The 24,212-nt window shown below is 36.6% G+C and overlaps 1 protein-coding gene across 2 annotated transcripts in view; it reads left to right on the forward strand.

Annotated features, from left to right (window-relative positions):
• Positions 1-3,708: 3,708 nt before the first annotated feature.
• Positions 3,709-24,212, forward strand: part of LOC107290037 (TATA-binding protein-associated factor 2N) — a 31,683-nt gene continuing 11,179 nt past the window's right edge. Inside the window, exons 1-7 of one of the 2 annotated variants that reach the window (XM_015818877.1) lie at positions 3,709-3,833; positions 10,852-10,888; positions 12,279-12,330; positions 13,762-13,852; positions 13,945-14,056; positions 17,331-17,662; positions 18,256-18,364. In XM_015818877.1, coding sequence (XP_015674363.1) covers positions 3,824-3,833; positions 10,852-10,888; positions 12,279-12,330; positions 13,762-13,852; positions 13,945-14,056; positions 17,331-17,662; positions 18,256-18,364 — 743 coding nt within the window. In that variant the 5' untranslated portion in view covers positions 3,709-3,823. The remainder of the gene's footprint in view (positions 3,834-10,851; positions 10,889-12,278; positions 12,331-13,761; positions 13,853-13,944; positions 14,057-17,330; positions 17,663-18,255; positions 18,365-24,212) is intronic. The other variant, XM_015818878.1, reaches the window with a different exon arrangement.

The raw sequence follows: 24,212 nt of genomic DNA on the forward strand, positions 1-24,212 counted from the left end.
ATCATAGCTGTGAGGACTTTTGTTTCAAAAACAGAAAGAAGAAAATGCCACTCACAGAAAAAGAAAAATGGGTCCCACTACATTTTGAGAAAACATTTTACCGTCTTTTAGATCAGATTAATTCATCTGATACTGACTATCAGCTGTTTATCATTTAATTTTGAATAAAATTGTACTTACAATTTTAATTTCTCCAGTGGCAGATCCTGACTTAGCACCAACTTTCACTGTCTCTTGGACTACTGATCTAGAATAGTCTGCTGACAAAAGAGAATAGCTACGCCCCAGCTTAAATTTGTTTTTCTCCCAACTGGCATTTCTTTCTTTGTTGGAACATGTCTTCTTTTCAAACTCGAACATTTAGGCTGTTCTGTAATTTCTGGAGCACTCGTGATTGGACCTTCTTTAGAGAGAGACAGCAGTCATCCCCTTTGCTTTTGGGGAAATAAATCTTATGGATTAAAAAGAAGTTTATTTATGAGAAGCATATATACCAAGAACATTAGATTATTTTGGGCAGGGATGGGCAGATTTCAGGTTGATGGGATTTAATTTGTTTCCAGGATCCATTAAACCTGGTACTATACAAAATATGTAAGCTTAAAATTGATCCCTGGATCAAGGGATTTGTTTGGGCTTGGGGAAAAAAAGCACTTCTTAAACTCTGATATCCTCAGTAAGAGGCATTTGGGGAATTTTGGAAGTCGATTGTGGCCTCCCTCTCATAAGAGGGAATAAGAAGGGTGCTGATGGCAGCAGCAGAGGAGGGACCTCTGTGGTTAATGGTTTCAGTGCTGACGTTTACGGCTAACAGTGCCAGTTCAGAAAATGGCTGCCACATGAGTAGAGCCAATGTCAGGTGCAAGAAATCAGTAGCCAGGATAGAGTTCAAAAGCACTATAAGTTTACTTCATGCTACCTATACACAAATTCTGAACTACTAATGCTCAAGGCAAATTTGCGCCAGGTAAGAGTCAATGGACTTCAAGGGGGGGTGGTTTGGACATAGGTCTGTTATGGGGACGTAAATACTCCAAACTAATGATGTGTTTGACCCCATCCTCGGGCTCAGCTAGGTCAACTACATCCAGTAATAATGATTTAGGATAACCAGTCAAATTCCCTTCCCTAATTCTACTGATTACTGTTATTTTTTTTCAGGGCAGATGAATCATCCATCATTTTATATTCTAAGATTGTCTATGGAGCCCATGTGATGCTCAAAAGCATTTTTATAAAGATGGTAGAGGATGAGGAGTTCAATTATAACAGTATTTTAAGATGGCATTTTTTCTCTCTCTGCCCCCCTCTATCTCACCCATACCAGGTAGTCCTCAACCTACCGTATGACTTAATGTCCATTCACAGTTACAACTATCCTCCCCTAAATCTATTTACAGCCTGTTTTTGAAGTTAGAACGGCTGCCTCCCCCTATCACATGATTGCATGTGGGGCGCTTGGTATCTGGCTGACCTTTATATCTGTTTGTAGCATCTTGCAGTCACGTGACTGTGATTTTGCCTGTTTCTGGCATTTACTTTCAGTTTTCAGCAAAAAATGCTCATTGGAAAAAATTGATTTGTTTAATGACCACAGAGCTCACTTAACGACCACCACAAAAAATGATGAAAAATCAGGTCTAATCAGATGGTGCCTCAACTTATGATGCAATGACTTACAACTACAATTCTGGGCTCAGTTATGATCTTAGGTTGAGGGCCACCTGTAAAATCTCATGTCTGAAACCCTTTTGCCCACTATGGATATAAGTAATAGGTCTAATATTTTTCTTATGATTATCGCAAGGGTAAATAAATTAGAGGTAACTATCAACCATCGATCTATAATTCTCAGCCATTTAGCAGGGTAAAAAATGCAAAACAGTCAAAATAAGCAGATATAATTGATTAGTGTGCAAAACCAGAGCTTTTTTTTTTTTAACTATCAGAAATGTTGGAAAGTTTTAATATGTGGACTAATTGATTAAAAATTGATTAAAATTTGCATTGAATTATAATTTTAAAGAAAAATTTTATAATATAATATTTCAATAGGCATTGTCAAAAACATATAAAGGAGTTTTAAATGTAGGGTGGAAATGCAACTGCAATTCCAAGGGTATATTTACATTTATCATCTCCGGTGGACTTATGATAAAGAAATACTGGGACCAGATATTTACTTTAATCAGAAGATTCTTAAAATAAATATAAAATTGAAACCAGAAGTTTTTTTTTTAGATTTGAAGGACCAAAACTTTAAAATAAAATGTGGGGCTTTGTTATCATAAAGGTTGACAGTAGTGAGAATATTATATGCACAAAGATGGAACGACACACTAATTCCCATTATGGAATAGTGGATAGTAAAGAGATGGCGAAACTGTTTTAACCAAAGAGAATTATCTTTGTTTCTACTTGGAAACTGCTTCTGGACGTTTCCCTCAAAACTCTTGAAAATAAAACTTTGATTTTAGGTTTTGATAATTAGACTGGTTTTGTTATATGTAGAAATAGCTTGAAATGTTGTGCAATGTAAAGGAAAAGATTAAGGTTGTAATTCTTTTGTATTTTACTGCACTGAAAAAAGTTGGAAGTCATTTCCTTTTCTTTGTATTTTTCTTTTTCTCTTCTCCATTTTTTTCTGTGTTTTCATCTCATAATTAAACTTAATAAAATCTGTATTTAAATAAAGAAATGTAGGAAAGTTTGGCAAGAATCAAAGCGCTGTAATCACACTAGGAACTTCAGGCAACTTCTTGTTGAACCCTGCCCTGGGAAGATATTGCATATCACAATGCACCACCTTTATTTCTTAATCTTTGTATATCTTATTTATGGGTCCAGGCACTGATTCAGAGCCCAATAAATTTTCTTGAAACTAGATGAAAAGGAAAAATACGATCTTATATGATCTAAACGTCTTATATTTTTATGGCGTTGTTGCTATTGTTAGATGCCCAGAGTTACCAGGTGAAGCCATATAAATTGCATAAATAAATAGCTTTAAAAAACAGCTTTCATCTTGAATCCCAAGTTCTTTACATAATAAAATCTTGGATTTTGTAACTAAAGCTTCTGGATAAGAATCCCATGAATTTCCCTACAAAATCTGGAAAAGTATATCATCCTCACCTCCCTCCTAAGAACCCGAAATTATTATTATTTATTAAATTTATTTGCAACTCTGGGCGTCTTACAAAGTTAAAACCGATAAAAAAAACCAACTATAATGTATATCAATAAAATTATAAGTAACGGTAACAAAACTGGGAGGGAAGAAACAAGGTGAGCATTCTGCTAGGGAATTCTGGGATTTGTAGTCCACACATCTTAAGATTCTGCGACTGAGCAGTGACCTAAACCTAAGCGATTCCCTCAGTTATTGTGAGGATCAATATTCGGCGGACAGAGCCTTGTTTATTACGTTAAAATTCCTTGGAGGAAAGGCATGATATAAATGTAATAAATAAATGAATTCATTTTGCCTGAAAAAAAATATTATTTAGGCTAAGATAAGACATTTCTTTATAGCCAGATGTCCTCACCCTCCTCTTTAATGGTCACAGTGGTACAGCCCATTTGGGATTATTCCAATTTCCTCCTTCCCCCCTTTTTTTTGCAGGCATTGTTCAAGGTGGTATATTCTGCCTGCTCTGATTGGCTACGTCGCCCCGCAGTCGAAGTGACGGCGGCGTCGACTACGCTTACTGCCGCCAGAGTCAGTCAGCCTGCTGGCGGAGGAGGCGGCAGATACAGTGTGTTGCTCGGGGGGCTTTTGCTTTCCCCGCCGCTGGTTTGCCCGTTGGGGTTGGTGACCGGGATGGCGTCGGGTAGGTTTATTTCCTCCCCCTTCTCCCCTTGTTGGGCGAAAGAGGAAGACTCAGGCCTGTCACTAGAGGGGCTGAAAAGAGGCGGGAGAGGGCGTGGTGTATGCAGGAGGCGGGAGAGCCTAGCGGGACCGTTCTGGCCGTCGCCATCTTAGAGGCTAGTGCGCCTGTGCTCGCGGTCCACCGCTATCCCTCCCTCAGCCTTGACATCTCCGTCCAGATCTTATCGGTCTTAATCAAGTTAGGCTTGACCAGTGGCCGACTCATTTTTTGTATTGTTCGTCCTTTCCCCCCGAACTTGAATCCGTGCCCGTGTATTAAATTTACAAAAGAATGCTGTGTACTCTTTATTTTTCAAGTAAATTAACACGAGTGGTAAGATAACTCAGTTTTAAGAATACGAAAACGCCTCTCTGGGCCAGACCAAAATCTTACCTTCTCCATTAACCTACAGAGACCAATCTGACATGGCTGGGAAACTCGCAGGCAGGACACCAATGAATTTAAATAAGCCTTCAGTTCTGTGTGCCTCTTCACCCTCACCAGACCTCGCAAATAATACACTGTTTATCTGAAGGCTTTATATTTAGTTATTGTACTTTCTCTTAAAAAACAAAACAATGTGCTGTAGTTAATGCAGGATGGAAAGAACTAATTCAATAAGTTTATTCATGAAGTTCTCAGGCACTCTTGGGCCAGTTATTTTCTTAGCTTAATATACTTTACAGAGTTGCTGTGAAGATATTTAACTTCTCTAGCTAATAAAAATGAAAGCACTACCCTGTCAGGTTCTATAGAAACTGTAATTTTGTAGGATATGAATAATAGTCGTAGAAAAAAAATGTCCTTTACAATGTTTGGGGGGGGGGGTGCTGGTAAGAAAAATGGTGGAAGAAGCAGGTAAAAAAGTACTTCAAATGTAAGGGTACAGTATGGGAAAATGCAGAGGGTTACAAGTGTAAGCATGTGAAGCATAGAAACTACATTAAGTTTGCCAAGCTATTTTTCATTTTACTTTTTGTTTTAGTTTCTTTTTAATAAAAAATAAATTATAAATGGGAAATAGATATAATTCCCAAAGAAATGCCTACATTATTTTAATTAAGGGGCCCTATAAGCATTCCTAGATAATGAACTGTACAGGTGCAGTGTAGTTTTTAAGATGACATATATATGCCTCTTCCCCAATCCCAGATACTTAAGCTAAAGTAGTAAGGAAAATTCTTGGGTTAGCAGGGGGTGTTTTGTGATAAATGTAACAAAGTACAATTAGCAGACTCCCAGTGTTAGCTATTCCATAAAGTTATCCATAGTTTGCAAGTGACACAAAGAGATTGTAACAAATAGGGAGGAGATTATTTACTAGACCAATTTATTAGGGGGACTTCTCATCTTTCCTCCTGCAACAAGTAAGTGTGTGTGAATACTACATCCTGAAATTTTGCTCAGTAATAGTCTTGTGGATTGACAGATAAAACGTAGCTCCAAATTGTCCTATCAGCTTTCATAACCCAGTGGAACCTGGATCTCCTGTTCCCAGTTCAGTATGTTAAGCCAGAGGTCCCCAACCTTTTGGGCACCAGGGACTGGTTCTGGGGAGAGAGGTTTTTCTGCGGACCAGAGGGTGCATGGTTTTGTATGCTGCCTGCATCCCACAGATGGGGCTTTGCTTGTCTGTGCGGACCAGTTGCTGGTATGCCGGGGCCTGGTACTGGTCCGGGGATTGGGGACCAATCTTGACAGTGAAGAAAAAGGTTTCCAAGTTTTGAGAGCAAGGCCTATTTTACCATATCTGAAAAATCCTCAAAAGTCCTCACAAAGGATTTATAGGCAGATTTTAATGATTGGAGGGCAAATTTTTAACAAGACAATCTTTAAGAAAGCATTTTAAAGCATAGTACTTTATCAGTATAAAATAAAAGACCCTCTTCTCTTCCATATTTTTTTTTATATGTGTATTTTCAGGAATAATATGAGCCTCTTTCTGATAAAAGGATTAGCATAATAAGCTTATCTTTATCTGATAAAAGCTCCACATTTAGGGAGTTAAAATAGATTAGCAAAAACCTCTGAGGCACCTTTTTTTTTAAGAAACCATATACTTGTGACCAATTATCTTCTGCAGTCAGGGTGTGGGGTTTTTTGCCCATTTTTGTTCTTTCTCAATCTCTTCTTGGGTTTGCCTTCCATTACATTTCATTTAAAGAATCCTTAGCTCACTTGCTCTTTTTTGAACTGTAGTTGAGATCACCAGCTAAAGGTAAAGTGTCCTTCAAGTTTATCTCAGGTTTTGGTGGCTAATGAACTATGTTTTCTGTTGTGGCTGTGTTTTTTACGCTTTGTTAGCTTAAGTAGTGGCTTTCAAATGTGAGTAGCTATCATTGCAAATCTTGCTGTTCTACAGTTGTGTCAGTCCTCTGATTTGGGCATATTTAAAACTTAGTGTCTTACAAATTTGTTATAAGAATTTACATAATGTAAGAAAAATGCTTTTGATGCTAATTGCAGAAGAGATTAAGGAATGAAAGTAAGCATCTGCAGTATGCATATATGTATGTGGTAGAAAACAGGCCCCTTCCACATGATCATAGCATGTCAGGCTTTGAAATAAAGTAAATTTATTGTGGGAGGGGGGTAAAACTAATATTGATCTTAGAAATAAAGTACAGGTTTCCACATACCCAGATCCCATTACACAGGATTCACTTGTGTGATATACAGTAGTGGCCAAAATTGTGGAAACCTTTTGGGGAAAGTGTACATTTGAGGTTTGATGGCTAATAACACCACTTCTTTTGGAGTAGTACCATAAAATTATATATCAATGGAAAGATAATTTAATCAAGAATGTAATGCAATAACGTTTATGAAGGATTTGCTGTTAGAATAGCAGTTATAAAGAAGAAAAGTGAAACACATAGAAAAACGAGATATACAAAAATTATCACCATAGAAAAAACAATATATATAAAAATTATCACCATGCCAGTTTTAATACTTAGTTGGGTAACCTTTAGCATGAATTACGGCCTGACAACGTCTTCCCATGGAATGAACCAAGTCCTTTAGTTCTGCAGCTGTTATAATGTGAAACCAAGATTGAATGATTGCTTCTATTAACTGGGTTTTATTGCTGGGTCACTTCTGACTAACAAGTTTCTTTAGTCGGCTCCATAGATTTTCAATTGGGTTAAGGTCTGGGCTATTCCCAGCCCATTCCAGCCGTGGAATATGATTATCTTGAAACCACTTTTTGCACAAAGCAACAACATGACATGGAGCTGAATCCTGTTCAAATATAAATGCTTCATTGTCTCGGAAAAGATCATGTGCGGAAGACTTCAGTTTGGGCTCAAGTATTTCATTAATGTATTTTTTTGCCATTTATATTCCCATTAATCACACAAATTCTGCCCACATCTTTTGATGTCATACAACCCCAGATCATAACACTGACTGGGTGTTTCATGGTACATGTAATGCAACCAGGATGCAAATCTCCGATTCTTCTCCTTACGTATGTTACGCCATCACTACCAAACAGGGAGATCTTGGTCTCATCACTCCAAATAACACTGTCCCATTGTTCCTCTGTCCAGGTAACATGGGTTTTAGCCCAGTTTAGTCTTTTCAACCTTTGTTTGAGAGATAAAAATGGCTTTTTTTGTGGAATTCTAGATTTTAGGCCAAATTCCTGCAGTTTGTACCGAACAGTCCTTGCACTCAACTTCACATTGCATTGTGCCATTTCATCTTGTACACCCAGATGATTTTCTTCTGTCACATAGGCACAGTCTCTTAATTCTTCTATCATCACTTGCTGTTGTGCACCTTTTCCTGCCTTTACCAGTGTGATTTTGTAGTGACTGAGTCTCCTTATACCTCTTCAAAAACTTAGAAATGCCAACTTTGGTTAAGTTTCCACCAATTTTTCTTCTAATTTCTTTATAACTGTAGCCTTGTTCACTTAATAATAGTTTACATCGCTTTCCGGGCGACTAGTCAACTCTTTGCACCATTACTTTAATTTTATTACGTTTTACAAGCTCACTAAATGAAAGAATACAAAAAAACCCCAACCAACTTGATAGCGATCACATAACACACTGACAAATGTCCTCCTCTCAGCTTCAATACATGACATCAATAACTGAATCCTACTGTGATCTGATTGGCTCATTGCCAAAACAAGATGACAGCTGATTGGCTGTCTAAACACTCATGCTCATTGGCTACAATCAGATGAAGGAAAGCTACCTGATATCAACCTAAGCAAGTTGTGTTTCCTTTTTCTGGTTATTTGGCTCTAACTTTTCATAGAATACAGATAATTGAACAAACGTATTGCATTCTTGATTAAATTATCTTTCCATTGATATATAATTTTATGGTACTACTCCAAAAAAAGGTGTTATTAGCCATCGAACCTCAAATGTACACTTTTCCCAAAAGGTTTCCACAATTTTGGCCACTACTGTATATGTTTGATTGTGTTGGCAGTGACTGACTAGTATTAAGTACCAGGTAGTATCCCAGAGGAACTATTTATAGTAATAGATGCAGCATACCTCATTCACTATGTCTAAAAATCACACTTGATCCAAGTATCAATCCATCTCCAGTTACTGACTGGAAAATAAAAACAATTATCTTCAGTCAATGAATTATCGAATATTTTGAACTTTGGCCTTTTATCTAAAGTTCTTGTACGTTGTGTTCTTCCTGTCATTACTATAATGTGTTTGTATTTGATTACACTGAAATTCTTACGTGTATCCTTTTGGATTAACTGTATGTTGATCCACATTGATTTTAAAAGAAGTCTTAAAGATCTTTAGAATATGTTCTAAAAAAAAATCACATACAAAAATTATTTTTCTTACATTAGAGCAGTGTTTCTCAACCTTGACAACTTTAAGATGGGTGGACTTCAACTCCCAGAATTCCCCAGCCAGCAAATGCTGGCTGGGGAATTCTGGGAGTTGAAGTCCACCCATCTTAAAGTTGTCAAGGTTGAGAAACACCGCATTAGAGCAACACCTTTGCTTTGGCTCATTTCTTATGGTACAAAAACAGTTCCCTCCTCTCAAACCCCAAGACCATCTAGTGCCGCATTCTGTTCACACAGTGGCCAAGTAACTGCGCAGGGAAGCTGACAAGTCTCCCAGCAGATGGCCTTCAGAGGCAGTGACATTGCCATCAAAGCTAATAGTCATTGATCCCCATGACTTTCATGAATTTGTTCAGTAATGTTTTTAAGGACAAGCTGGTAGCTAGCACATCTCATGAAAGCAAATTCCAAAGTTGAATTCTGTATATTGTGTTTTAAAAAATAATTTCTTTTATCCTGTTCTTCCAGGATTCAATTTTGTTAGGTAACCTTTGTTTAAAATATTTTGATAAGGGTTAAATAGCTTCCTCTTGTCCATTTTATCTATACCATGCATACATGTAGTCTTTGACTTGCAACCACAATTGGGACCAGAATTTCTATTGCTAAGCAAGGTGGTTATTAAAGTGAGTCATGCCTGATTTTACAACCTTTTGCCACAGTGAAGTGAATCATGGCAGTTGTTAAGTGAATCTGGTTTCTCCCATTGACTTCGCTTGTAGGAAGCTATCTGGGAAGGTTTTCAGATGGCAATCACGTGACTCCGGGATGCTGCAGCTTTCATAAATACATGCTGGTTGCCAAGCATCCAAATTTTGGTCATGTGACCATGGGGAGCTGTGGCAGTTTAAGTGCAAGAACTGGATGTATCTTCCTTTTTTAGTTTGGTAGTAATTTTGAATGGTTGCTAAACGAATGGTTGTAAGTCAAGGACCACCTGTAATTTTATACACCTCAGTGTCTTCTCATTGATCTCCTTTCTAGACTAAAATACCCCAAATGTCACAAGCTTTCCTCATAGGTAAACTGTTCCAGCCTCTTAATCATCTTAATTTACCTCCATTGAACTTTCTCTAGCTTGGCTCTATTCTTTCTGAGGCATGGCAACCAGGACTGCATACAGTATTCCAGATGAGGTCCCACCATTGGTCATTATGATATTGGCACCTCTGTTTTCAATGCCATTTTTAATTATCCCTAATCTGCTCTAGGCCTTTTTTTTAGAGGATGCAGAGTTATAAGTTTGTTGGTTTTCTTCTTCATTTAAAACTGGTACTCCAAAGTGAGAGGCTGATCTCTTCTTTAACCTATTCTCAACCCCTAATTTGTATGTTTCACATCATTAAATAGTTTGCATAATAAAAAAAACTTACATATACAGTACTTTTCCCCAGGATAGAACCAGAAACTGATGGGATATGTCTTGTGCTTTTAGTACTGATTATTGTAATGCTTGCTTTGTTGAAACAGTTGTCACTTTTTGGTGTACTGGTGTCTGTGATTCCTGTCTTGGGGACCTTCAAACATCATTTGCTGTATTTAAAATCAACATACATCCTGGTTAATTTTAACCAAGTGTATGTTATATTTTTTTGCTGTTCTTAATCAGTCTTATTTATTTATTAAACAAATTTATATGGCTGCTCAATTCACATACAGTAACTCCAGGAGGGTTGCAACATTACAAATCTACAACATAGAATCTGATCCCACCCCCATGGTAGCAGCAACACAATCAAATCAACTGTTTGATCAACTCCCATCTTCATTTGTGGTCCCCAGGCCTGCTGAAAAAGCCACATCTTCAGGGCCTTTGGGATAGTCCTCTGTAAGAAATGGAAGATCTGTTTTCCAAGCGAGATTACCCTTTCCTATTTACTTTCACTTGCCCAGATTTCAAGATTAAAAAGTAAAAGTCCCTTCTTCTAAAAACGTAACAAGAAATTAAACATTCTGCCAAACAGAATGTGGAATTCCTCTGAATAAAGAATTTCCTAAGAGATGTAAAATAAATTTTATGGGCTTCATCACAACTTACAATTATAGTAGTTCAAAATTCTTAGATGTAAATGTGTTGTTTGACTACATGCTTAGTTGCAGTTTATTTACATGTATTTATTTATTTTTAAGATTCTGGAAGTTTCAGTAATTCTGGGGATCAGCAAAGGTATGTGTCCTTATGTTGTATACAAAGATGTTATGGTCGAATGGGAATGAGGGAGTATGCAGTGTCCCCAGTCTATGATATATGTTCCTTTGGCGTTTTACCACAAAGTACTTGTTTCCTTTGAGAACCTTTTTACTTCAGATCCCATATGTAAAACACTGAACTGTACATGCCATTTTAGTTTCCTTGCTTTGTCTTCCCTGATGCAATTCAAGGCACTTAAATACAATCACCAACTTTAGTTTCCAATTCTTCGAAGCAGCCTTGGGTCTGTCTGAATGTTTTCAGGGTTACCATTCCTCTGGAGTAGCTACTGTGCCAGAAGTTAATTGACTGAGCTGCCAAAATGTTCCCAAAGGCGGTGCTATCAGGATTTATGCTAATTGGCACAAATACCAGTAGTACCAATTCAGAATTTCCTCTTATGTGTAGAAGAGGACTCAAAATGTTCTACTTTTCCTAGAAGACACTTACCTGTCTCTTGAATCTTTCCCAATGGAGCATACATTTTGGGGGATGTATTTGGCCACAATGGCTAGGCAGATATCAACATTCAAAAAACTCTTACTACAGATAGTCCTTGAGTTACAACTATAACAGACCCTGTCCATTACGGTCGTAATGGTGACCATCCGAATTTTACAAAACTTTTGTGGCAATCACTAAGTGAATACAGCAGTCATAAAACAAATGTTGTGGTCGTTAAGTAAATGTGTGGTTATTAAGTGAACCAGTGGTTCACTATAGGTGTTGCCCTTTTTCAGCAAAACTGTGGTAAAACATAATCGCATGATTGTAGGATGCTGCAAAACAGCTGTAAATATGGCTATGTTGCCAAGTGTGACCCTGGAAAACCATTGGAATTTATAAGTGCCCTTTTTCAGATAGGTCATAACTTCAAATGGTCACTAAGCACCGGTCATACGTTAAGGACTACCTGTATATAGTCCCAGTAGGGCCATAACATAGTAAAGGAGTGACTGACATTTGGGCTTGAATTTTTTGGATACAGAATGGATTCTTTCTGTTTTTTTATTTTGGCTACTTAATAATTATGTATTGCCAAACTCAGAAATGTATAAAATAATGGTAGATTACTTTTGCATGTCACCCCATATTAATTTTCCTTTGCAAGATTGGATCTTCTGATCTTGCTGCATAGAAATAGTTCCCCCTCCCCAATTTTTACTTTTTTTCACATGTATGTTCTCTCTGTCTCCTCTCTCTTTGTATATACAGGTATGTATGCGGGTGGGTGGATATCAATGTACTGAAGATAGTACTTATTTTGTGTTAAAGATGTCATATAATGCTTTGTTTTATTTAAATACTTGTTTTGCCAGTGGGTGGTAATTGCACTTCTTTTAAACGTCCTAACCTTTTTTTCCAGCTATGCAGAGTATGGAAATCAAGGAAATCAAAATTATGGACAGATGCCACAGGTAGCAGTTGCATCATTGCTTCTTTAAATGCAAAACATTTTTCTTGATTGAGATAATGATTGTATTTTCCAACTTGCTTCTGTGATTGTGGCACAGTAAATAATATCTTGCTTTCCTGTAGAGCAGGCATGTCAAACTCGCGATGTCATGTGACATCGCGCAACGTATCGTGACTTTTTCCCCATTGCCGGCAACGCGTGACGCATCCAGCCTGTGGACCGGCAGTTTGACATGCCTGCTGTAGAGGAATAGTGAGACAACATTTTGGGAGAAAGGTTAAAAAATTATCTCTGAGATGACAAACATAGTCACACTAAGATTACTTATCAGTAGATTCCTATTGCTTTGATTATATGTATCTTAATTTATTGAAGCCATTAATTTATAAAGTGAAAGCTGGCTGTGATTTTGGGCCAGTCACTCACTCTCAGCCCAATCCATCTCACAGGATTGTTGCTGTTGTTGTGGGGAAAATAGGTGGCAGAAGAATAACAGGTTTTAGTGTGGCATTTCCTGCCTACTGATCTTCCTAGGACCACCTTGCTGCTGATGTGCTAGTGTAGCCTCACCTGATTGTTCATCTCAAATTTTCCAAGTTCCTTCCCTTCTTTTACTTATTACTACTGTCACAACACAGTATCCCATCTTTCTCCACAGCTTTCCCAACACATTCTTTCATCTACCATTATCAGTTTGTCAACACAACATATTCCATTGGCCTGCCTGTCTGGCCCATCCACATCTTTCCATGGCTATACATTCTTTGCTTCTCTCAAGAGCACCCACCAGTGTTCCACACATCATATTCAGCAAATTAAACACATTAAATAAAAATGTATTGTAAAATTATCTGTCCTTTCTCAATACACGCAGAAATACATAGCTGGAGTGGCTTATGTGTTTAGTGCACTGTCTCTTAACTTTTCATCCTCCAGTTATCTTGAGACAATATACTTGAGGTATACTGGAAGTTCTAGTCCCTACATACCTTGCAGATGCCATATATCAGGACTAATTTTGTAGTATTCATATCTTGAATTAAAAAACAAACACATATAAAGCAGGCAGTTGAGAAAAATAATGATACTGGCTTCTTCAGTAATCTTCACAATAATCCTCTAAGGTGCAATTGTAATAAAAATTGTAATAATTTATTGAACTGTTGTGTAAAACATTGTGTATATACATGTGTGTATGAGAAACTCTCAACTGTAATTTTGTTAGTTTGCTTTTCTTTTTCTTTTTACAAAACAAAAAGAAATATTAATTAAAGGCAAAAAAGGAAAATATTTTTCCCAGAAACACACTCGACTAAGAGATGTTGGTTTATCTAATTGCCATTTGCTACATAAGTGTAATGCTTTTTGAATTTAAGTAACTAGACTTGTATAAACCCAGCATTATTCTTTTTTACCTGCTTATTCATTGCAGGGCTATCCTGGCTATGACCAGAGCGCAGAGAATTCATCTTATGCGCAAAGCTATGGAAGCTATCAAGGAAACTATGGACAGACCCAGACAGGTTTGGTTGAGCATGCTGACATTTTGTACATTTGTACATATGCATGACTCAAGGGCACAGGTTATCTAAAGCATTTCCTATTGGATCTTCAGGTTATGGGCAAGGTAGCCAACAAGCATATAGCGGATATGAAAATCAAAACCAGAGCCCGTATAACCAGGAATCTTACGGCAATCATGGACAGCAGAAAGATTTGTCAGGCAGGTAAGGAATCTTTTTTTGTTTTGCATTAATTGTAAAAAGAAAAAAGAAAAAGAGGGTATATATTGTTATGTCCATAATGACTGTAAAACTAATTCTTTATAAAACTGTTAATAAAAATGTAGCAATTGATTGATTTCTCTGGGTTGGGTTGGAGATGATAGTGGCTGGAGCAGACATAATCCAATATATCTTTTACCTCTGGTTGGTATGACTATTACATTTAATTTTTTGTCTGGGAAATTAATGGGGAAAACACTCTCAGGAAAATAAGAGCTTGAACGAAGATGATCAGGGGACTGAAAAAAGATGATCAGGAGACTGGAGGCTAAAACATATAAGGCACGATTGCTGGAATTGGGTATGACTAGTTTAATGAAGAGGACGAGGGGTAACATGATAGCAGTGTTACAATATCTCAGGGGCTGCCACAAAGAAGAGAGAGTCAAGCTATTCCCCAAAGCACCTGAAGGCAAGACAAGCAACAGATGAAAACTAATCAAAAGAGAGAAGCAACCTAGAACTAAGGAGAAATATCCTGACAGTTAGAACAATTAATCAGTGGAACAACCTGCCTCCAGAAGTGGTGAATGCTCCAACACTGAAAGATTTAAGAAGAGACTGGACAGCCATTTGTCTGAAATGGTATAGGGTTCCTGCCTGAGCAGGGGGTTGGACTAGATGACCTCCAAGGTCCCTTTCAACTTCATCATCATCATCATCATCATCATCATCATCATCATCATCATTATTATTATTATTATTATTATTATTATTATTATTATTATTATTATTATTATTATTATTATTATTATTATTATTAAGTCTGGATACAATGAATTCCAATTATTATTATATATATAAAACTGTTCTCAAAGGCAAAATAAGGTTGTCTAAAATGGCAGTGTTGTTCATTCAGCATTATAGAATGGTTCAATTTAGTTAGCGAAACAGAACATAAAATTATATCCTGTTATAAATTGCTATTTTAATGCTCACGATCTACTATGTTTCTATCCCTCTATTTGTTTTTGGTTTTTTAATATATTTTATTATTATTTTTTAACAAACATAAGTCACTCAATAATTGGTAAACTGTGTTGTCTGGGTTACATTTGTAAAAACACTCCTTAACAATTGATTTCTATAATCTGTATTCCATATATTAATTTTAATTGATTTCCTCTTTCCACAGAACATCCTTTTTGCAAACATTAATACAATTCTTATTGTTTTAATAAATGACAATTAAGTATATAATGTTTCCAATATTCCTAAGAAATAATCATCATAATAGTATATTTCTTTTCTTTTCAGTCATTTGAGTTGCCTTATCATCAATCCTGTTACAATCCTTATTTTAGTTTGTTTCTCCTACCAAATTCTAAATATTTTTACTAGTAAAGGTTTTCTCAACAGTTAGTTACATTTACATTGACAGATTTAATTCTGTTTTTTCCCATATAAGCCATCTCACATTTTTAGATTTCTTAAGGAATAGATAAAAAAGAGAGAAGAAAAAAAAGAAAATAATTTGCATCCAAATTATAGCTAAACTTTCTTGTCCTCTTGGGCTGCCATTATTCTCCACCTCCTGATCTGGCAACATGTTTTTTATCTCAAACTATAGCTACTCCTTTTCTTTAGCTGTGCTTTGTACTGGTAAGACACTGCTGGAACTCCAACAGTTTTAGAATAGAATACAACTGGAAGGGACCTTGAAGGTCTTCTAGTTCAGCCCCTTGCTCAAGCAGGAGAACCTATACTGTCTCAGACAGGTGAATGTCCAGTCTCTTCTTAAAAATCTCCAGTGATGGAGCACCCACGATTTCTGCGGGTAAACTGTTCCACTGGTTGATTGTCCTCAGTGTCAGGAAGTTTCTCCTTAATTCCAGATTGCTTCTCCAACTATTGTTTCTCATCCTTCCCTCTGTTGCTTTGGTGAACAACCTGGCCCCCTCTACCTTATGGCAGCCCCTCAGATACTGGAACACTGCTATCATGTCTTCCCTACTGGTATAGGGTTCCTGCCTGCAGGGGGTCGGACTAGATGACCTCCAAGGTCCCTTCCATCATCATCATCATCATCATCATTATTAAACTTGGTCTTTTCAATCTTCATGTTGATCAGATAATCAGACTTACTGAACTTTCCTTGTCGGTAGCTCATAATTCTAGCTTTCTTAACACTATATGAACAAGCTGATTTGTCGGCAGTGAATTTTCTAGACCATATGAATGAATGTTTGATATAAACCCCTTCCTAAAACATTTTGACAAGGTAAGACAGTGTGTTCCCTTCTATTGATAACCTGTGTTATTTAAGGTCTGAACAGCATGGGACCAGAATAGTTGATAAATTGCTTCCAATGTTACAAACAGTTTTGTATTTTCTAAATTGCTTAGAAATGTTTTTATATAGGAAGTAGTCTAAACCAGGAATCTCCAACCCCCAGGTCGCGGCCTGTTAGGAACCGGGCAGTGCAAGCAGCGGGCAAGCATGCAAAGCTTTATTTGTGTATTTGCAGGATTAGATTCTGTGTATACAACCATCCAAAAAGATTAGGGATCACTGGTCTAAACAAAAGAAACAGCATTTGTGTTGTTTTTTTTACTGGAGAGCTGAATTATATTACGGTAATTCTTACTTTCTACTTGATTGGATTATCAGTTGATACTATAAATTCTTTTTGGCTTTAACCAATAATTTTCAAAACTTGATTAGGGAGGAGAGAAAATGTCTGGGCGAACTGTGTCCTCTCCCTTTGTTGTGTTTTCTACCCAAATCACAACCTCAGTATTTTGAGAGGGAGCTTTGGCGAATCTAACTGAATAATGCAGTCATTACTTCAAGGAACTTTGGAGGAAGAAAACATAAACTATAACTTTGTAGTTATAATCTTTGCATTGTTAAGTCTGACTTAAGATCCAGTTCAGGAATTGCATTTCATAGACATCAGCAACACATGTAAGCTTAGTTATGAGTAAAGATTCTTACATAGTCACCTGTGAAATATTTACCTCCCCTTTGCTGGGACTCCAAGCAGAAGTTGAATGGTGATTTGTTAAGGACGTTTTAGTTCAGGTTCCTGTACTGAGAAGTAAATTGAATTTGATGGCATACATTTGCCTTTATTGTTCTATTTGATTGTATCTGGAGGTTTTGACATTCTTTGTTGCTTTGAATGAATAAGACCAGGAAAGTTGTCTCTGTATCATTATATGCACTTCTGAATAAAAAAGAGTATAGTTAATTTCTTGTTTGCTTCAATATAAGGTCTTCCTATGACCAGAAATCCACCTATGGGCAACCAGGTTCATACAACCAGTCTTCAAGCTACAGCCAGCAGCCAGGATCCTATGACCAACAACAAGGTTACAGTCAACCACAAAGATCATTTGATCAACAGTCAAGTTATAACCAGCAGGGACAGCAAAGCTCATATGACCAGCAGTCAGGATACAGCCAAAATCGAGGCTCATATGACCAGCAATCTCAGCAGAGCTATGGGCAGCAACAAAGCTCCTACAACCAGAAGCCAAACTACACTCAGCAACAAGGCTCATATCAGACACAACAGAAGGAAAGCTATGGGCATAGCATGCCAGGTAGGCACTGCATGAAGTCCAGACAGAAACATTTTACAAAACAAAGTATTATGGCAAACCTTAATAGAAACTGGAGAATTTTAGTACCCAAGAGGTTGCAAAGAGTATATAACTTTAACAGGTATGGGTCAACGGCATCTTGTTGCTGCATCATCTTTTCTCTGATTTGGACATGACATGAAGAAATAATATTGACAGTTCTACTGAATTGCTTCCTTCCATTTGATTTTTAAAGCAGATATTATGATAAGATTAATTAAATTATATTAGTTCCTGTTCTTGGTGTGTAATTTTGTTTACATTAGAGGTATAATAGCATGAGCTTTGTATTCTCATGTAGGCCAAAATGCCTATTCTACGATCTTGCCTGCTGTGGCACATACGTAACATCCAAAGCCAAATAAGTATTTCTCTCCCTCTACAAGTATTTCAGTATTTACCAATGTATTGATTGAAGGACGTTCATTTAAAATATTAAGAAATTTTGACTGAATGGGAGTTCTAATCTTTTCATCTTCATATGTGTGTGTAATTCTAAACTAAAGTTAGTCACTTACTTTAATCTACTCAATAATTGCTTTGAAATTCCTTAGATGATCGTCATGAAAAAAACAGATTTGGAGACGATAACCGAGGCTATGGGGGCTCACGACCTGGAAGCAGATTTGATTCTGATAACAGAAATACTATGTCTGGCATGAGGTAAAGAATTTAATCTAGGAGCTGGAAAATGTTTATGTTACCTGTTTAGTCCATTGTTTTCCTTGCTTGCTTGGAAGAATGCTCTTAAAAAATACTTGAAGGAGTACTTTTTCTTCCTAAAATACTAATATTAATGATCTGCATTAAAAATTCAAGTCCCCAAATACTAATCTAGGTTATCTTTCTGGCTGATTCATTCACCTACTAAGCCATTCATGGTTTGTTTAGTTTTAGCTTAACATGGTTTATACAACTAGCCATCATGGGTAGAATTTACTCATAGCCTACGTGATGGCATATAGTGTTCTGATATGGATCCAGTCATTGTAGCTCTAGTATGTTAAAAGTCATTGCTTAGTATAACGTATAATCCAGCCTATACTTACCTCATACAAAGAATTGATCAGGAATGCATAAAAGACTACCGTTTGTAATTTAACACTAAAATATATTTTTATAAAAGATAATAAAGGATACTTGAGATTCTATTCTATTCTATGGCAGGCAGTGCCAATTATACTTTTCATTCATTTATGCCAATATCCATGGTATACATGTAGGTTGGGCAACTGCTCTTCTTCATTAGCATCTGAGAAGTGGGATTGCTGAAGATTTTGTTGTCCTGAGCCTTTCACAATACTTTGATATAAAATTTGTTCATGCCATGAAAAATTTAATCTGACTTCCAGATTATGCAACTGTTACAGGCCCAGGAATAAGATAGACAAGAAGTTATGATTCCTTCACAAGTCTTCTCCTGCTAAACTATAAGGTTGGCTTTGTAATGATTGCTCTTTTAGCAGGTACAGCTAACCATATTTCTGAATCTTAATAAGCAAAGTTAGATTCAGGCTTTATCCACTTATACATAAGCAGGGACCAATATCATGTTTTATTTTCAGCTTGGTTCTCTTAAGTTTTTCCCATGTGGATGAAGCAGTCTCTTATTGATATATCACACTACGCTTAAATTATCAAGTTTGTCTATTTGTCAGCTGCGCTTACTTGAGGATGAGCCAACAAGTGTGTACATTTGTATTTACGGCTGAGTTTGGAGGGAGGTGTGAAGGCAGTGGCTATGTCTTATTTTGAATTTATAGTTCTATTTCAGCATTGTTTTTAACAGAGATCTGAAAATAGAACATTTATCAATGGGTAGCACCATTGCATTGTATTCGATTTTGTGTCGAAAGGGTAGGTTCTCAGTGTGCAGTTACAGTTAATTGACATCTAAGCTGCCTTAACTTGAATTATTGCTTTTGAACCTGATGGAACAAAGTTAGGAATGGAACAAGTTAGGAAAAGAGGTGAATTTGGCTGAATGAGTTTAGAATTTTCTGCACTGACCAGGAGAAAGTCTGCTTTTATCAACTGCCCTGTTTTTGCTGTGTGCTGTATGTTTGTGTTTGTTTGCAATGTTTGTAGCCTGCCTCAATCTGTAGACTGGGCACTATATAACAGAAAAAAGAAAATACAAATATAGAAAAAAGGAAAACTAAAACTATAATAACAAAAAAAACACTACTTCCTAAGATGTACAAAACAAAGCAGTCAACTCTCATTGATAGCATGCTGGAACCATTTTCTGAAATGCTGAAAGGGAAATACAAATCTCTAAGAATAAAGATGCCGTAGCACATGGGTTACTGCCAGAAAGGCCATGTCTCCCTAACCTTCTGTATGTGGAAGGAACCAGAGGAGGCCTTTATCAGATTTGGATTTAAGACTGCTATCCCTACAAAGTAAAAAACAAACTATTCAGTCTGAAACTGATGTTAATACCTATTCTAGCCAGTGTCCGATTTGATTTACCTCAGGGTTTTGACTGGGGGATTTCAAAGCAGAACATAGGAAATGAGCCTTGTTGTTTGGCATTCTGGGCATAATAGATCTCAACCAAGTTTTGAGAACTGCCTCAGAGGTAAAACAATGGATATAAAAGTGGTATGGAAAAATTGCATTTAAAAAAATTAGATATTTTGTCATCTGTATTGGCAAACAAATGGATGAGAGCTGCTTCTCAAAATAAATTAGAAGATTGAACCCGGGCAGACCATGCTCAACATGCATGTTGATATAGAACAGATAAGCACTGAATCAATCTATTGTTACCTCTGTATATGGAACAAATAAGATGGCAGAAACTGAAGCAGGATTACTTGTTCTGTATTTTTATCAGGTGTAAAGTAAATACACTTATTGGACTTGCAGTGTATGCAAAAACTTATTGTTAATAAGTCCTCCTCATCCTCAATCTATTGATCTCTTGCTTTTATCCAACCATTGATTACTCTTTACCCCCCCCCCCAAAATAAAAAATAAAAATGGCACATATCTCACAGAATGTTGCAAAAAAAGGAAACAACGCTTAATCTCTGATTTATTAAATTGGATTGGGGAAAACAGCATTATATCTAGATGGTTTTGGGAGGGTATTTACTTCATCTATTTTTTCCTCTCTTTAGTAATCTGCCAGTCAAATTCTTTTCTTGACCAGTTAACTGGTTTGCTTAATATAATTGACATTATGATGCCTCTTAAAATTAATGTGAGGTCATAGCTCAATGATGAAAGTGCATGTTTTGCGTGCTGAAACTCCCGAGCTCCTGGCATTGCTGTTTAAAGATGTTCAGGAGCTTTGACTAAACCAGGGGTAGGCAACCTTGGCTCTTTTATGACTTGTGGACTTCAACTCCCAGAATTCCTGAGCCAGCATGGCTGGCTCAGGAATTCTGGGAGTTGAAGTCCACGAGTCATAAAAGAGCCAAGGTTGCCTACCCCTGGACTAAACAGTACTAGCTGTATTAGGGATATAACTTTGATACAAGCCTGGGCTTTATATAGAAATGCCAAAAAGGTCTACAGTTTGTTCTTGGTTTTTTTGCCTTGCCGTGTCGCTTTGAGCCAGAGAAACTTGAGCCACATTCACATGCTTGATGGCAATTATAATTTTTTTTTAAACTTGCATTTTCCTCATCAGTAGTTTTTAAAATGTCTTAGACTAAATAATAATTAATGAGAGACCACCAAGTCCAAGGACTTCATATATTTTGTCTACAAAAGTAAATTTATGAAGTGGCTTTAAGTGCAAGCTTTACCTAAATGTGGGTGGTAATATCCTAGGGAACAAAATAAATCAAACTGAGAATCAGATTAACAGAGTGCAAGAAATATAACCTGAGAATATGTATAGACCAACAACAAAATGCTAGCTTTTGTTTGCCATCAATATCAGCCAGTCATTGAAGCACTAAATCACTAGTGTATAGTAATAGTAAATAAGATAGGAATCTCATCTTTCACACTAAGCGACAAAAAGCATTCTTGTACTGTATGTACATACCTAAAAACCACAATTGACCTCCATTGGGAAACTTCATTTTTTGTAGTGGATATTTTAAAATAATAGAGACAATTAACATAGCAATTGGATGCTTTGTTCTTTAATTGCCTTAACTGGCACTGTAAAATATTTTGCAGAAGTTACAAGCTACCCCTAAATATGCAGAATTAAATTAATGTTTTAGAATTGGCAAAAGCAAATTGACTTAGACATGAAGAGATAGCTAAAACAAGAGTGAAATGGAGTATTATTTTTTGGCCTAAAGGATATGCTTCCTATTTCTGTCCTATGTAGGGCTGCTCTGGTTCTGGCTAGTGATGCTATGATATCACTTGAAAGACAGTACTAATATTTTAAGATCTGGGAGATGGATAGGTGGAAATACAGGGCCAAATGTTCCCAGAAATGTTGTAGAGTTAATTCTTGCATTTTGCCCTTTAACTACCCCTACATGGGAAAAAAAAGTCTGAAATATTTAGCTTACCCAATCTTGAGGCTTCAAATTAAATGTCTGTGGATTTGTAGGTTGCTCAGTTCTCATTTAAAGGTTTCTACTATATTAAAATCCACATTCTTCTGGATATGCTGTCTTCTGTTCATATATGTGCCCTAAGCGTATGTTAATATCCAGAATAAGCATCTCTCTCTAAACTATATAACTGTGAAGTGTTTATGTCATTCATTTATTCAGCTACAGAATTAACACTTCTAATTCTAATTGAAGGGGAACTCATCAAATTTGCAGATGACAACAAACTGACAGGAGTAGCCAACACCCCAGAAGACAAACTCAGGATCCAAAAAGATCTTGACAAATTTGAACAATGGGCCCTATCCAGCAGAATGAGCTTCAATGTGGAGAAAAACAAAGTCTTACATTTAGGCAGGAAAAACCAAAGGTACAAATACAGATTGGGCGAGACCTGGCTTAAAAACAGTAACTGTGAGAGGGACCTTGGAGTCCTAGAGGACGATCACTTGACTATGAGCCAGCAGTGTGCAGCAGCAACCAAAAAAAGCTAATACAATCCTGGGTTGTATAAACAGGCATAGAATCAAGATCATGCGAAGTATTAGTACCGCTTTATAAAACCCTAGTAAGACCACACCTGGAATACTGCAGCCAATTTTGGTCACCATATCACAAAAAAGATGTTGAGAGTTTGAAAAAAAAAATTCAGAGAAGAACAACTAAGATGATCAAAGGCCTGGAGACTAAAACATACAAAGAACGGCTACGGGACTTGGGTTTGGCTAGTCTAAAGAAAAGAAATAGGGGAGACATGATAGCAGTTTTCCAGTATCTGAGGGGCTGCCATAAGGGGGCCAGGTTGTTCACCAAAGCACCAGAGGGAAGAACGAGAAACAATGGTTGGAGAAGCAATCTGGAATTAAGGAGAAACTTCCTGACACTGAGGACAATCAACCAGTGGAACAGTTTACCCGCAGAAATCGTGGGCGCTCCATCACTGGAGATTTTTAAGAAGAGACTAGACATTCACCTGTCTGAGACGGTAGAGGTTCTCCTGCTTGAGCAAGGGGCTGGACTAGAAGACCTCCAAGGTCCCTTCCAGTTGTATTCTATTCTAAAACTGTTGGAGTTCCAGCAGTGTCTTACCAGTACAAAGAACAGCTAAAGAAAAGGAGTAGCTATAGTTTGAGATAAAAAACATGTTGCCAGATCAGGAGGTGGAGAATAATGGCAGCCCAAGAGGACAAGAAAGTTTAGCTATAATTTGGATGCAAATTATTTTCTTTTTTTCTTCTCTCTTTTTTATCTATTCCTTAAGAAATCTAAAAATGTGAGATGGCTTATATGGGAAAAACAGAATTAAATCTGTCAATGTAAATGTAACTAACTGTTGAGAAAACCTTTACTAGTAAAAATATTTAGAATTTGGTGGGAGAAACAAACTAAAATAAGGATTGTAACAGGATTGATGATAAGGCAACTAGTATAGAAATGTACTATTATGATGATTATTTTTTAGGAATATTGGAAAAATTATATACTTAATTGTCATTTATTAAAACAATAAGAATTGTATTAATGTTTGCAAAAAAGGATGTTCTGTGGAAAGAGGAAATCAATTAAAATTAATATATGGAATACAGATTATAGAAATCAATTGTTAAGGAGTGTTTTTACAAAGGTAACCCAGACAACACACTGTTTACCAATTATTGAGTGACTTATGCTTGTTAAAAAATAATAAAAAAATATATTAAAAAAACAAAAACAAATAGAGGGATAGAAACGTAGATCGTGAGCATTAAAATAGTAATTTATAATGATATAATTTTATGTTCTGTTTCGCTAACTAAATTGAACCATTCTATAATGCTGAATGAACAACACTGCCATTTTAGACAACCTTATTTTGCCTTTGAGAACAGTTTTATATATATAATAATAATTGGAATTCATTGTATCCAGACTTAATAATAATGATGATGATGATGATGATGATGATGATGATGATGATGATGATTAAGTTGAAAGGG

This window comes from Protobothrops mucrosquamatus, unplaced genomic scaffold, assembly GCF_001527695.2.
Source record: "Protobothrops mucrosquamatus isolate PMUCROS unplaced genomic scaffold, P.Mucros_1.0 scaffold807, whole genome shotgun sequence".
Lineage (NCBI taxonomy): Eukaryota > Metazoa > Chordata > Lepidosauria > Squamata > Viperidae > Protobothrops > Protobothrops mucrosquamatus.